At 52.2% G+C, this 16,023-nt stretch overlaps 1 protein-coding gene across 7 annotated transcripts in view; it reads right to left on the bottom strand.

The window, feature by feature from the left end:
* RNF157 (ring finger protein 157) overlaps positions 1 to 16,023 on the bottom strand; it is a 48,111-nt gene that overhangs the window by 20,018 nt on the left and 12,070 nt on the right. For all 7 annotated transcript variants that reach the window (XR_013997360.1, XM_081115727.1, XM_081115730.1 and 4 more), the window contains exons 3-5: positions 1,963 to 2,051; positions 1,320 to 1,466; positions 752 to 869 (exon numbers count right to left, since the gene is read on the bottom strand). Coding sequence is in view for 6 of the 7 variants with exons in the window: in XM_081115727.1 (XP_080971853.1) it covers positions 752 to 869; positions 1,320 to 1,466; positions 1,963 to 2,051 (354 nt within the window). In the remaining variant the exon portion in view is untranslated. The remainder of the gene's footprint in view (positions 1 to 751; positions 870 to 1,319; positions 1,467 to 1,962; positions 2,052 to 16,023) is intronic.

Below are 16,023 nucleotides of genomic sequence, written 5' to 3'. Positions count from 1 at the left end.
TTAAATGGCACAGGGACCATCAGAAAGGGAGGTGTTGTGTCACCAAGAACCTGTCTCGGCTTCTCCATCACCGACCTCGGAGCCACCCGCGTCCGTTTGACAGAAGGCTACCAGTTTCTTTTTACTTTATGTATTTATTTATGTATTATAGAGATTGCATTTTTTAAAAAAAAATATGTCTTTATTGATTTCAGAGAGAGGAAGGGAGAGGGGGAGAGAGAGAAACATCAATGATGAGAGTCATTGACCGGCTGCTTCCTGAGCGCCCCCTACTGGGGATCGAGCCCACAATCCGGGCATGTGCCCTGACCGGGAATCGAACCCCGACCTCGTGATTGGGTTGACGCTTAACTACTGAGCCACGCCGACCACTGAGCACACCGACCACTGAGCCACGCCGACCACTGAGCCACGCTGACTGGGCCCACTAGTTTCTTTTTAAAATCTCTTAGAGGTATAGCCCTTAACCTCCCTCCAGGTGCTTTTCTTTGAGCGTGGATGTCTTGAAATGCCCCAGGCTAACGGCTAGTTTGGAATAGAAAAGTGACGAGGTTAGGCGTATCCTTTCAAGGATCTGAAGGAGTCCCAAGGCTGAAGGTGAGCATGACCTTCGAGAGCCTGGGTGACTTAGTCCCTCTGCTGCTGGCCGTGGTCCTAACCAGCTCCCAGGCCCGTCTGGGTCCACGTGCGGAACCTGCCCCGCGTTCTCTCCCAGCAGCCCGTCCCGTCCCCTCCACCCGGGGCGGCTCACCTCCTCCTCGGCCCACTGGGAGGGGTCCACGGTGTGGGAGGGCAGGCAGAACTGCTGGCACACCCCTCGCTTGTAGTGCACCGTCTCCGACTGCAGGCTGCTGTCTTTGGGGATGTAGCTATTGATCAAAGCAGGAAGCAGAGCGAGAGTCAGTGTGCAGCCCAGACGGATCTGACCACTTCCTCCAGCTCGTGCCTGTTCCCAATTATCCACAGGCTCTAGGAATAAAGCAGAGTAGGCCAGACCCCCTTTGTTATCTATTTCCTTTGCTTTTGCTTGGTAATGCCATTAAACTTATCTATGAGACCCACTCAGTCACAGGAGGGCAGCTTAATAGAGTTTTCACAGCATCTTAATGGCCTAAAGGGCTACGCTGCCATCTGCCACTGCACCCACAGGGCACAATTTAAAGAGAAAAGGGGCGGAAGTGAGGCTCTGTAGAAGCAGGTTCAAGAACCAGATCTCACCTGGTTGCAGGAAAGGAATGTTTTCCTCCCCAGGCGAGCGTCTAAGGCACGGGCCTCACCTGGCCGGGGAGGGAGCGGCTCGCCTGGTGTCTGGTTCTTACCTGGCAATGCCATTCTGGAACTCCTCAGTGGCCTGATAGTAGATGGTGATGGCCACTCGGGCATCGGTGTCAAAGGTGAACTCCACGTTGTAGTGGACTTTAGCTTTGCCGGCCTCCTCCCCAGGGGTCTTCACCTCCTCGGCACATCTAGCAAACCGGTATTTAAAAACGTATCTTTTTAAAAATTGATTTCAGGGAGAGGAAGGAGAGGGAGAGTCATTGATCGGCTGCCTCCCGCACGCCCCCTGCTGGGGATCGAGCCTGCACCCCAGGCACATGCCCTGACCGGGGATCAAACTGTGACCTCCTGGTTCATAGGTCAGCGCTTAACCACTGAGCCACGCTGGCCGGACCATATCTTTTTTTTTTTTTTAAGTTAACATATTGTAGGCTTCTCTCCATGACCATAAACTTCGGCTTCCACCCTCCTTGGGGATGGTGGCAGGGGACCTCATTACCACGGCAGGGCGTCTAGTGATGGCTGATATTTCACAGCGCTACTACTAACTAACGTCCGTACGCACTTGTTTATGTTTAGTTATGTTTATTTATGTTTAGTTTCCATTGTAATCAAAGTTACTAGTACATAGTTTAAATAGTTTCCACAAGGCCCCTGGCCCCTGGCCCGAGTGCCGGGACTTACTTGACGAGCCTCAGCGTGTCCTTCCGAATGTTGATCAGGCTTCGCAGAGTCTTCACTGGTTCTTGGGGAGGCGGGGCCGCGTAAGGAAACTGTCAGAAAAGAGCGAGAAGGTGGGGTGTTTATAAAGACTCATGACTGTTCCTCACGGGCACAGGGCCTCTCAGGTGACAAAGAACAGCCTTGCGAGGTGAGGTGGACAGGCCCCAGTCTCCTAACTACTGGAGGATCTGCCTTTCCCATTCTGTGAAGCTTATCTGAGTCAGCATTCAAAATTTGGATAACTAATGAAAATGCCTACTGCGGCTCCAAATACCAAAGGACACACCGTGGCGAGTTAATCACAAAAGGCTTTTCCATCTGACCTTGGAGGACAGGGAGCCAGACCCGCAAGGTGTTTCCTTGGGTGAAGCCACGCGGTATCCTAGGAATTTCGGAACTGGGAACAGAGGAGAAGCCTGCGTGTGCAGAGCTGCAGGGCCGCCAGCGAAGAGCAACCCCCCCCCCAGCTGATCAGATGCAGCAGGGGTCTTTCAAATGTGAGCCAAGTGCTCTTCTGGGGTCATCAAGGTTCCTGGTTGCCCAGAATTTACCTTACACTCTCCCTCTTGGCATCCGAGTTGATGACAATGGGATAAGAAAGGAGAAATAGTAACACATTTAACTGGGCACTGCTCTCAGAGGATTAAGAATGAGTTCAAATGTTCCCAGTATTGTTCTGCTGTTTTGTGGGCAATAAGTACTTTTTGCATATAATTCACAGAAAACCTACTAGTCTGTGTAGCTTTGCCAAACCGTGGTGCTCCCTCCCAGAAGCGTCCAGCTACCTCCTGGCACTGGCTTCAGACAACTGGGCACCCAGGTTACACTCACAGGTTTTTGCTGAAGGCGGTTCCTTCGCTTGGAAAACATAACCTACAGTACATCTGGTTTTATGAATTCGATACGATTGCTGATAATTCCTGTGTATGAACGTGACCCTTAAGAAAATATGTTCAATCTAAATTGTCAGGTGTGCATCCAAATTACCCACTCTGTGGGTACTGAAGAGCAACATTGTATCTCTCTCATTGACACATTAAGCATGTACCCTTTAAAACACATAATAGTTGGTTTTTTCTAATTACAAAGTAACATATATTCAAGCAGAAAACTTGAAAAACACAAAAAAGTACAAAACCGGCCATCTTTTCACCACTCAGGGAGACCAAGGTTACCACCGCGGAGTCCTCCCAGCGAGGCCGCCACGCACCCACCGGCCTGCCCGCCTACCTGCCTCTGTGTCTTCGTGCTGTTTCAAACTGTACACACTATTTTTCAGTCTCTTTTCCACTTGGAAAGACGGGGTGAACATTTCTAAAGTCTGTGATTTGACATGACCACGCACGTCGGCGATAGGAGCGTACTTGACTTAATCAGTTCCATAGTCTTCACTGTTTTACGTTGGTTTTACTTTTGATTTCCTGAGATAAACATGGTGAGTGCCATGTTCCCACATTTCTGCGGGCTCGTTTGATTACTTCCTTAGGACAAATTCCTACACGTGGAATTACTGGATCAAAGAGTAAGCCTATTTTTAAGACTTTAAAAAATATCTTTGCCAAATTGTTCTCCGGAAAGCTGACTCCGATTTTGTCTCCTACCAGCCCAGTCTGAGGAGGCTTTTATACCGGAGAGCTGGATTCCTAGTTCAGACCCATCTGTGGCCCATTTCTCCACCCCACCCCCCTTCCCTGGGCTGTCACCATAAAGGAATTTAAAACAATTTTAAAACAAGCTTAAGCAAAAAGTAATTAGGCAGGAAAATCCGACACAAATGCTAGTCTATTCTAAAGCCAAAATAAATGACTTTGGGATTAAAATACTTTTCTGGAGTAGTAAGTTAATCATACGTTTGCACAGGTACTTGGGAGTGAGCCATAACTCCTCTTTAGCTAAAAAAAAAAAAAAAAGACCGGTTCTTCCTTCAATCTTCGCCGTTTCTCCTCCACACCCTCCGAAACCAAAAAAATAGGAAAGGGGGAAAAGCCGACCACAAACGCCCTGTGCTCTCAGTCTTCCCCTTAGAATATTACCTGAGCCTTAACTCTGCCTGAAGGCGCCGGCCCGCGGGGACCTAATTCCACTCTGTCCGCCCGTCCTTCCCTGAAGCCTGTCTTCACTACGAAAGTGCAATGGGCTCTGGGAGCCGCACTAGGCCTCCTCCATAAGCTGCGAGTTTATTTATTCCAGAGCGATGTCTGAGAAATGGGAAGCACCCCATAAGCCGGACTAGCCTGAGGCAGGCCGTCAGGTCGCGGGGCAGAGGCCGGCAGTCCCTCCGCGTGGGGCCTGGGGCGGGCTGCTGCTTCCCGGCCACGGCCTGGCCGCGCGGGGCGCTGACACGTGTGTGGCAGGCGCCGCGGGTTCCGGTCCCACTTAGGGCACGTGCCCAGGTTGCGGGCTCGATCTCCAGCAGGGGGCGTGCAGGAGGCAGCCAATCGATGTTTCTCTCTCATCCATGTTAATATTTCTCTCTCCCTTTCCCTTCCTCTATCTGAAATCAATAAAAATATATTTTAAAAAAAAAAAAGCTGAGACTCAAAAGATTCGTGCAATTATTGAAGGTCCCAGGGCTAATGAGCAGTAGACCCAGGCCTTGGATCCGGAAGCGACGTCCTTTCTGTTGCAGCCGCCTCGGCAGCCTCGGGGCGAGTGTGCAGGTGGTTCCGACCCGGGACGCTCTAGAAACCCGAGCAGAGAGCGGGGAGTCTGACAGCTCAACAGGCAGCTGCTCAGGCTCGGAAGCCAGTCCCAGCTCTGCAGGACACGCTTACGCTTAGGCGCGCTTAATGTCGCACTCCCGCATCGTAGCAGGAGCCCCGGGGGCCACCTCAGAGCAAAGCCCGGAGCACGCACGGCAACGTCCGCGTCTGTAACTCTGAGAACGCCCGCACAAGACCCAGAGGGACACGCAGGGGTGGCAGCCGCGGCAGGGGCAGTGGCCACTCGCCTTCCGCCCGGGACGCTCGGTCACACGGACGCGGTGGACACGGCGGTTTCTCCCTACGTTATTTTCACAGGACCAAGACACTTGCCCATTCACGCCACACTCTCGCTGTGCCCTGCTTGGCCTGGGGGTCAGAAGGGGGCCGGGCACACCGACCTCCCTGAGTGCCATCTGTGAGGGGCAGACTCTGACGCTTGCACCCGGTGCACCGCACGCGGCTACAGGGCCCTCCCTCGACTGGCCTGTCGCATCGGCACTGAAATAAGCCCAAATCTCGGAGTCACTTAAATCCCAACCCCCTCAAGGCCAGGACGGGGGTACAGTGTGGGCTCAGCCGGGTGAACCCAGCCCGTGGGCCCCGGGGGCTGCCAGTCAAGGCTGCAGGCCATGCTGTTTCCCTTTGGCCTTTGACCCCGGTGTTCAGGGTTCCTTTCTGTGGGCCTTACACGGGCAAAGTGCCACCTGGCGACCAAACGGGGAACTGCACCGTGTGCATGCGTGTGCGTGTGCATGTGCACGTGTGTATGTGCACGTGTGTGTGTGTGCGCGCGCGTGATAGGTATGCATATATCAACCATAGATCCGAGATATTTTTAAGCCATTCTAATAGCAAACATTTTGTTAAACTACCACGACGGATGCACTCACATTTTTGTTAGAGAAAACACGGTAACAGTGCGTGTGAGATAGTAGGATACCTTGTTCCAGTCATAAATTATTGGGCGATTACCAGGAATCTGTAATCCACTCAAACAATAACTTCCATACAAAGGCTTGTTTAAAGCGCGTCATGTGCTAACACGGCAGGTTCGTTTCAGGCCGGATGGCACGCGTGCAGCATCCCCGATTCGGCCCGGGCGCGCCTTCAAGCTGGCGCCCATCCTCCAACCTGCCCGTGGTCCTTGAGCACCTCCCTCCTTCCCGGCCCGCAGGGTGTTCCAGGTTCACTCTGGGCGTCTCCCGTCTTTTCCCTGGAAGCGACCACATCTACCACATCTGCTCTTCACGGAAGTCTCCCTCGCACCATCCTTCGCTCACTAGTCTTTCACTGGTGGATGCTTGGTTGTTTCCAGGTTTCACTATTACAGACAATGACGTAATAAACATTTCTCTTTTTTTTTTATTGATTTTGTTTTTAGAGAGAGAGGAAGGGAGAGGGATAGTTAGAAACATCCATCGGCTGCCTCCTGCACGCCCCCTGATGGGGATGGAGCCTGCAACCCTGGGCATGTGCCCTGACCGGGAATCGAACCACAATCTCCTGGATCCTAAGGTGATGCTCAACCGCTGAGCCACACCGGCCAGGCCCAATGAACATTTCTTGAAAGGAATCCTAATTATAAAAAAAGGGAGGGGGTAAAAGAAAACAAATGAATATGCACTAATGAAGTTTTTACTTAGAAAAAAGAGAGCCCCAAATGCCAAAAATCTGCTTCCAAAGAGAAAGAAAATTATTTTAGACAGTTTATTATTAAAATAGAAAAGTACTCATTTTATATATCAGCAGATGTGTACTACTTACGCCAAAGAATCAAATGATAGTTACTATGGAGACCAACATCTGGGGTCATATGAATCACTCATTTACAGCACTACATAAACCCTTTCTTTTATAGGTTTTAGGGCTTTTTATTTAAATTTCATGATGCCTGGTTATTTTCTCAGCTTTCTCTACTTCCTCTTTTCTCAGAAATGTAGTGTGTCCAAAAGTTACCAGCGGGTATTTTTAGACGGGTGATGCTTCAGAACATTTTCTTAGATCAGTGTCAGGGGAGACCAGTTTAGCCTGTGCTCAAACGTTGCAGAACGAGTGCAAATTTGCCTGTTCAACCAGCTGCAGCCCCGAGGCCGACTGCACTGCGCCTGCCGGAGCCCAGAACGTCAGTGAGCTAAATTTACAGCAGAAAAAACCCCTTTCACTAATTTTCCATCCAGTCCTCGTGGGGACATCACCACCACAGCAGAAAGGTGATCACGGAGCTGACGAGACGCAAGGCACCCTTTTCCACTCCAATCAAAGGGGGGCGGGGACACGCCAAGAGGGTGTCACAGGATGACCTTAACTCAGACACGCTCTATGTCCAGGTCTGGTTGCTGAAGGTTTAGACCCACGAAGGTGGTCTACTTATGGTCTGTTAACAACTCTGCCAGGTCCCCTGGCGGGGAGAACACAGGACCAATGTCATGGCTCTGTGACACCACAGCTAATGTTGACCTTCCCCCAAATAGTTAAACCCCAGCATGAGCAGGCTCAAGGAATCAGTTCTCCCTGTTCACCTTAACAGGTGACACGGGAGGCGCGGACGCTCCATTGCAGGGTGAAGCACCATCATCAGTTCACACAGGTCTACGTCGACGACCATCACAGACCCGTGTGTCCCCCTTCTTGTGGCTCCGGTCTTGCCTCCTATCGGGAGCGCTGAGACCGGGCAACCATTCAGTACCACGCTGACAGCAAAACGCACCCACGGGACTCTGTGTACTGTTTTGATGACAAATGAAACTCACTCGACTTCCGGCTTCCTCCCTGATAGGAAGCCCTGGCCGAGACGGGGGGGGGGGGGGGGGGGGGGGCTCCCAGCAGGACAAAACACTCCCCCAGCGTCTACAATAAAAGCACCTTCCGCAAGATGAGCTGTGGTCAGATACACAGGATCCTGCCCAACACCAGCTAATTTTAAGGAGAGTTAAAGGGGACAAAGAAGGGTTTTTACTGCCGTAGGAACAGCCATCTTTTCCGTCCAGCAAGTTGTACGGAGAAGCCACCCCCTTCACATAAGCACCCCATTCCAGATGCCCGACGTCTGGGTTTTGCCCGGCTGGGAGACTCACCGCCCGGCTCGCAAATAAGAATCCGCTTGTAAGAAAGAGATGTTCAGACGCCTGATACTGTGTGTAAAGAACATGCCCAGAGACGCAAGCACCACATCAGTCAAAACGGGCATTTTAAAATATACAATATATATATATATATTTTCCCCAAAGAGGCATACTAGAACTTTTATATTCCAGATGGCGAATCTCAGAGACAGGATACAAATATCCACAATGTGTCATGCTCAGAGTCCAGCTCCGAGGCTGATTCATGTCACTGGCGGCTCTCTCGCCTTGTGTTCCATCCCAGTCCCTTCCCTGGCCTCCTACCTGAGACCTCGGCCGCCCTCCATGTCTGTCACCGGCCGCCCCTCGGTCCATCCCTGTAAGTCTCCATCCCTGAGCCACGTCCTGCAATTTCCCTGCTCTCAGCAGCTGCCTCTGAATGGCTCTTCCTCTTTTTACTGATTTCCTGCCTGCTACCAAGTCCCTGGGTCGTCTTTTTTTTGATTTTTTTTTTTTAAGAGAGAGAAAGAAAGGGAGAGGGAGAGGGGGAGGGAAGGGGAGGGGGAGAGGAACATTGATGAGAGAGAAACATCGATCGGCTGCCTCCTGCATGTCCCCGGCTGGGGATCGAGCCTGAGGCCGGGGCACGGGCCCTGACCGGGAATCAAAGTGGTGACCTCTCGGTGCCTGGGACGACACCCAACCCACTGAGCTAAACCTGCCGGGCTCGGGTCATCTTCCGGGGCTTGTCAGAGGCGATCTCGTTCATTAAGAATAAATAGGTGTCTGAGCATTAACCATCAGCTTTCTGAGACTGAAAACAGCCAAGTGCCAAGTCTGAACACAGGAGGAAGCAAAGGCGGAGCAGCGGACAGGAGCACGGCCGTATCTCCAGCACTGCCGGGCCGGCTCCGGGTCTGTGAACACAGAGATCCTAGTTAATGATCTGCTGAGAAAGCAGAGCCCCGGAATCAGGCAGGAAGTCAAAGTTCAGCGAGAGGATTCAGTGACTGGCTTAGTCTAACAAATAAATTATGGAAAAGGAAGGTCTGCCGTGGGTAAACCTGACAGACACCACCCTGACCAAGCAACCAAGGTCGCCATCCCCAGGAACAAGTAATAAGCCATGATGGACCTCAAGGGCGCTTCCCTTGTGGCTTCTTCCCCCAAATCCATCACCACCCTGCTCTGATCACGAGGAAATATCAGAAAACCCAAACAGATACCTGACCGGTACACCTCAACACCGCCAAGGTCGTGAAAAGTAAGAACAACCCGAGAAACTGTCACGGACTGGAGGAGACATGACAACCGAAGGTAACGCGGTGCCCCGGGCAGATCCTGGGACTCAAAAGTGCCCTGAGTGGGAAAATGGGTGGAGTCCCAATAACAGTTTTTGTAAACGGTAATGCACCTCTGCCGATTTTTAGTGTGGATCAACATACTGTGGTCACGTAAGGTGTCCGGGTGAAGGGTGTATGGGAATTCTCCGCTATCTTTGCAGCCCTTCCGGAAGTATAAAATAACTTTTGAAAAATAAGTTCAGTCTGGCTGGTGTGGCTCAGTGGTTGAACATGGACCTATGAACCAGGAGGTCACGCACGATTCGATTCCAGGACAGGGCACATGCCCCGGTGGTAGGCTCGGTCCCCAGTCAGGGGCGTGCAGGAGGCAGCCGATCGATGTTTCTCTCTCACCGTCTCCCCTTCTCCATTCCTCTCTCTGAAATCAATAAAACATCCTTTTCAAAAAAAAAAGGAAGGTGTGGGTCTCAGCTCTTATGTGATTTCAGGCAAATTTTTGTACCCTCACAGGCATCCGCTTCCTTACCTGCAAAACAGGCTTACGGGACAGCTACCTCATCGCTGGTGAGATGAAAGGCTGTATTATTATTCAGGGTCCAGCCGAGGAAACAGAAACCACACCAGTTGTTTTCATGGACAGAATTCAATATAAGGAACTGGTTGAGCAGGTACTGAAGAGCTAAAACACCAAAAGGGGCCCTGGCTGGCATGGCTCAGTGGTTAGAGGGTTGGCCCTCACACTGAAGGGTCTCAGGTTCGATTCCTAGCCAAGGGTGAGGACCTGGGCTGCCTGCCCTGCCTGCGGGAGGCGACCAACTGATGTTTCTCTGTCTCTCTCTCTTCCCCCTTCCTCCCTCCCTCCCACTCTCTCTCTAAAAGTCAACAAAAAATATCCTCAAGTGAGGATTAAAATAATTAATAATAAAAAGAAGGCCTACGTCTGATTAATTTCTATAATAATCAGGGCTACTCTTTTAGTCGATGGGCCTGGCAAGACCGTTTGAGAATGAAACAGTGATCTGTGCCCACCTGTCAAGCCAACGGGCCCCAAACCCTTTGACTTCTAGAGGCTTTTGTAGAACAGTTTCATTACGATTCAAGGTCACTATGCAGCTCTTTAAAAGATGAAAAAGTTAACCAGGTTTTTCTTTGAAATGCAGCACCAGTAAGTACAGTTTCCCGTAAGACGGGCTGCACAACAGGAAACTGAGGTGAGAGCGTGCACCCCGGGTCTCAGGACGTTTCAAAGAAATTTCGAGGAAATTCCTACAACATGTGCTTTAGTTTCACTGCCGAACACCGCAGAGTTCTCTGTGTGCCGGTCTGTGAAGAAACAGGACATTCAACACCCCAGAAGTTCAAACGTTTAGTGGCACTTTCCAAGTCAGCAAACTTATGTCATAAGGTCCCTTTGATGTCTTCTCCCTGTGTGTGCAGGTCAGGGCTTCCTGTGAGACCGAGCTTGGGGGCAAAATCCACATGGGAGCCGTGTTTGTGTGGCCCAGAGTGATGAGGCCGGCGCAGTGGAAGACACAAGTGGGTATCTGCAAACGGAACGGGGGGATAAGATCTTCGGGTGAGGACAGCTCATGCCTGCGGTGACACTTGGAATTTTAAACATTTGTCCTTCAGGCTACATGGCAGGGTGGCACAATTAATGCTCACAAAGTAACTGGAAAACAGCCCGGCCAGCTTGGCTCAGTTGGTTGAGACTTGTCCCATGCACCAGGAGGTCACCGGTTCGATTCTCGGTCAGGTCACGCGCCCGGGTTGTGGGCTCGATCCCCAGTGGGGGGCGTGCAGGAGGCAGCCAGGAGCTGGAAGACCCAGGCGCTCGCCTCGGCTCTGGCGCTCCCTGAGATGCGGCCCGGGCAGCGGGCTCCTCATCTGTGAAATGGAACCGGCCGCCCTTGTCTATCTGGTGGGGTGATTAAAATCACACGGAGGCCAAGTAGCATGTTATTAAACAATGAGTGAGTTACCTTAATAAGATCAAGAAAGAAATCAAAAACTTCCTGGGAACAAATGAAAATGACACACAACCACCCCAAATCTATGGGACACAGCGAAAGCAGTCCTGAGAGGGAAGTTCACGGCACCACAGGCCTCCCTCAAAAAGCAAGAAGAATTTTTAGTAAACCATCTAACCCTACAACCGAAAGAATTAGAAGGCTCCCCTGTGAGGCCGCCTGGACCAGGGCTTTGGTTGGCTGGGAGTTTTTTAATTTCTGCTTCGATTCCATCAGTTGTTATTGGCCTACTCAGGTTTTCCGATTCTACCTGGTTCAGTTTTACATGATCTCACTCCTATGTGGAATCTAATAAACAAAGTAGACTGAGGAACAAAATAGATCCAGAGACCTAGAAGCATGGAACAGACTGAGGGATCTCAGTGGGAAGGTGGGGTGGGGAGTGGGTGGGGAGAGATTAATCAGAGAACTTCTATGCATATGTGCATAACCCACGGACACAGACAGTAGTGTGGTGAAGGCCTGGGGGGGGGTTGCAGATGCGGGGGGGAGGGGATCAACGGGGGAACAAAAGGGGGACATCTGTAATACTTTCAACAATAAAGATAAATTTTTAAAAATCAAATAAAAAATGTTTTCAAAATCATACAGGGCCATAAAAATACAGGCTATCAGTGGTGATGTGATCGTCACCAAGGATAATATTATCTTCTTTAAAGAATTCTACCCGTATGCCAATCTGATAGTTGGATGCAAGAATGTTTAGTGAAACACCAGCATTAGATAAGTGGCTCTTACCTATGATACCAGAGCTCGGGGAGTAAATGCAGCGGGGGGGGGGGGGGGGTCTCCCTTTGCTATGACCCCGCGGGTTTCCTGCGAACCCCACACGCGCTCTACTGGAATTTAGCCTCTTGGGCAGCAGACCCCATGGAGACGCATAAATCCCACCGCAGTGACCGGAGGGCTCTCGGAGGGTCTCAGTTCATGGGCACACTGGCCGGAGCAAAGCGGGAGTAAAGCAGGCTCACCTCCTGTCTGTCGACCCTGGTGGTCTAACAAACACGTGACCCCCCAGTGGAAAAAAGCACAGGTCTGAGAGAAAGGGCGCGTGTCGTGCGGGGAGCCGGGGGCACCGCTCGGGCTGAGGGCCGCTGAGCAGAAGCCGCGCTGACCGGCCACCCGCCCACGGCCATGCGCACCATCCACAGCAGCTAACGCGCCCAGGACAGCAGCCCCCCGATGCCGGCACAACCCGGGGACAGGCTGGGGCGGACTCACACGGGAGCACATGCCCCACGGCAACGAGCACACCGTGGCCACACGCAGGGAGATGCTGTACCTGTGAACCTCACGTTTGAAAGGGACAAGCCGCCAGACCTGTGTAAGTGGACTGAGAATGACCTCCAAGAAACACCTAGATGACCAGGCAAGGGCAGAAGCGTGCACGGGGTGTGCAGTCCTGTGGGGGGGCCCCACCCTACCCTCCGGGCCTGTGCTCGCATCCCCCAGGCACCGAGGACCTTGGCCACACACAGCCGGTGGCTGCCCCTTCCCCGGGAAAGAGGAACCAGAGCCACCTGGTCCGTGACAGTGCCTGTTCCTCCATCGCCACACCGCAGGGCCCGACAGCCAGTGACTCACCGAGGGGGTGCACCGCAGGCTGGCCCCAACCTACAGATACGAGACTTTGGTACAAGTTGTCCCCCAAAGCTGGACCGAGGGACCAGGCCGCGCTGTTGCTCAGTTTCAACCCCCTGCCCTGTCCGGCTTCCGTCATCCCCTCTCTGGACAGTGCCCCTTCGATCGAGGGCTGTCACCGAGCTCTCAGCTCAGGTTTGCTCCCAGAGAGCCCGACCGAATCCCGCCGGTCCCGGGAGATGCCCCAGGAGGTAGACTCCGCGGGTGGGATTCTGGGGGCAGGTCACCCACCAGCCAGAGGGCAGTGAGTGCCGTCACCAGGCCGTGGTCCCTGGCGCGCTGTAATAGTGTGACATGTGGCAGGCGGACTGTCCCCGGTGCAGGAGGTGCGGGAGAAATGGTCACAATCAGGACTGTGGAACTGGGCGGCTGTTACTGAGAGTTCACTGATTGTAGGGTCGATCCCCAGTCAGGGCACAGACAGGAATCAACCAATAAATGCATAAATAACTGGAACATCAAGTCAGTGTTTCTCTCCTCTCTCTTTCTTCCTCTCTCTAAAATCAATAAATAATTTTTTAAAAAGAGTTCATTGAAAGAAACATAGGAAAAAAAGAGAGAGCTCATGGAAAATGAATAAAACTTTCATATGCAGCCATCAGCCATTTAAAGCCACGTGTGACAGTCAGCCAACCTCCTTCGGGAACATTTAAGGACAGTTACCTCCTGCACGCACGGGACCTAATTTTTAAGGAGTGGCAGAACTAAAATTCGCAGCCCAGGCAAGTCTCCGAGGCCAAAGTCAGGGCCCTGACGGGGAAGGCGTGAAGTCAAAGGCTCAGGATGGGTGGGCCTGTGTAGATTACCTGAGAACCACAAACCCCAGATTCCCTGGGCCTCAAAGTGGTGACCCCCCTCCCTGCAGGACAGAGGGACGGCTATCCTGTGCCTGAAGACAAAGCTTGCCCTACAAAGGACCTGGGCACTTCTTCCCTCCTGGCCTTCAGACCAAAATTGGGGTCAAATCTCTGTATCACTCAGCTGGGGCTGCGGGGCCTGCCGAGAGAGGAGGGGGTATTGTGCCAAGATGCCGTGGGCCAGGCCAACACACACACTGACAGGAGCAGGCGGTGTGTGTGGCGTGGGTCCTGAGGGTGCTGGTCACGGGGTGTGGAGTATAAAGCCAGTGGAGAAAGAGCCTGTTGCCATGGGGACATCCTCTCATGACGCAGAGTTACCACCTTGACAAGGGCACTGGGTCTCACATGTGCCAGGGGAGGGGGCCTCTCGGGAGCTTGGAGAAGCCGTGGGCCACACGACATGTTTCCAGAATGGGCACGGCCGTCTTTGGAAAGTGAAAGGGCTCAGAGGAGCAGGCATGGGTCTGCCACATACAACAGAAAGCCCACGAGCTGGCCGTGTCCCTCGGGAAGGCCACGGAGATCTATAATTATAAAGCCAGTCTCTGCCCCTTATACTGGCTGCCAACCGGGCACCAGCCTCACATACCAGACCCCCCTCCTCTTCATTCCTACTGCCCCCGACCAGATTTCCATTGAGTCTCACTGGGACAACTGGTTCTCCCTTATCTGTTCTTACGGTGCTCTAATTCATTTTCTACACTGCGGTCGGACTGATCTTTCAAAATGTGTATGATACGACTCCCAGTCTTTTTTTAAAAATATGTTTTTATTGATTTTTTTTCTTTATTTTAGAGAGTGAGGAAGGGAGAGATACAAACAGCGGCGAGAGAGAAACATCGATTGGCTGCCTCCTACACACCTGGGCATGTGCCCTGACCGGGAATCGAACCAGCAACCAGTGGGTTGACATTCAACCACTGAGCCATACCAGCTGGGCATGGTGCTCAGTCTTTTTTTTTTTTTTTTTAATAAAAAATATATATATCTTTATTGATTTCAGAGAGAGGGAAGGAGAGGAAGAGAGAGACAGAAACATCAATGATGAGAGAATCATTGATCGGCTGCCTCCTGCCCGCCACACACTGGGGATCGAGCCCGCAACCCGGGCCTGTGCGCTGACTGGGAATCGAACCCCGATCTCCTAGATCATAGGTCGATGCTCAACCACCGACCGAGCCACGCCGGCCAGGCGACTCCCAGTCTTAAATCCATCTGTGATTCCCATGCCTACGGGACAGAAGTCCAAGGCTCGCAGAAAGGCACCCGGGCCCTCGGTGGCGTCCTGGCTCCGCCTCCGCAGCTCTCCCTGCGCCCCCCCCTCTGGACCCTCCCCTCCCCTTCAGCTGTGCCGCCTGGCCCGCAGCGCACAGACCTCCCTCGCCCGCTGCCTCGGGACCGTCAGCCCCTCCTCCCACGGGCTCAGGCCTCTGGCTCTGGGAAAAGTTCCTTCAAGCAGGAAAGGCCTTTTGTCTTGCTCAGGGAAATGAAGGAATGACTGAATGAGTCAATCAATCAGCGATTTGTGGAATGGGAGAGCAATGCTGGGCATCGCCTAATGATAATTAAAGAAACCAAACTAAGGTAAAAACGGAGGCGGCGCAGCTCCTTCCTCCCCTCCTCCCCCGCCTCCGCCTTCTCCCAGCGCGTAGTTTACGCTCCGAACTGGTCCTGAAATTCTCAGGGAAGGTAACCCGCTAGGGGACCGGCTACTAAGAAACGCTCTGCTGCTGCTCGCTCGTCTCTCCCCAGCTTCTTCCCGAGACTCTTTCCTTCGTCATAATTTCAGGTTACGGGGCAACCCCTTTCTATCACTTTAATCCACAAAATTAGACCCTGAAGTCTACACACCAGACAGATACAACCACGATCCCCGTCTCCCTCCCAAAGCAGGGCGGCGGGTCTGTCACACATCCCACTCGCGAGCTCAGCCAACGCAGCCCTGCAGCTGAAGAAGGAGCGAACTCGGGTGGTGCTTTTTGTATTTAAAAAAAAAAAAAATCTAGGCAGTAGTTTCACACTATCTTCCCCAAGATACTGAAAAAGCAGGCACATCCGTGCGCGATCCAGCGCTTGCCCGGCCGGGCCACCTCGCCCCATTCCTCAGCGGGCCACACGCCCTTCCTGTAGTTCACCCAAAAAAATCACACCCATAATTTTAGGAACTTCCTTGATTTTCCTACTTCTTTATATTCTCCTAGACCCCCTTCCTTCCTCTGCTCAGCAGCAGTCCCTTCTCTATGCTCTAAGAAAATTAAAATGCTTTTAATTAAAAAATGAAACCATGTTCAATGGGGAAAATTCAAACAACATATAGGTGACTGTGACGACGTACCCCCAAGGGTTACCACTGCAACACATTCAAATGCATCGTTCTCTTACGTGCTTTTATGCACCCGTAAATACAAATGCACAGACAC

The sequence above is a fragment of the Miniopterus schreibersii genome (genome assembly GCF_964146895.1).
Source record: "Miniopterus schreibersii genome assembly, chromosome: 16".
In the NCBI taxonomy this organism is placed as follows: Eukaryota; Metazoa; Chordata; class Mammalia; order Chiroptera; family Miniopteridae; genus Miniopterus; species Miniopterus schreibersii.
Note: the sequence above shows the minus strand (reverse complement) of the source record. Positions and strands in the feature narration are given on the sequence as shown.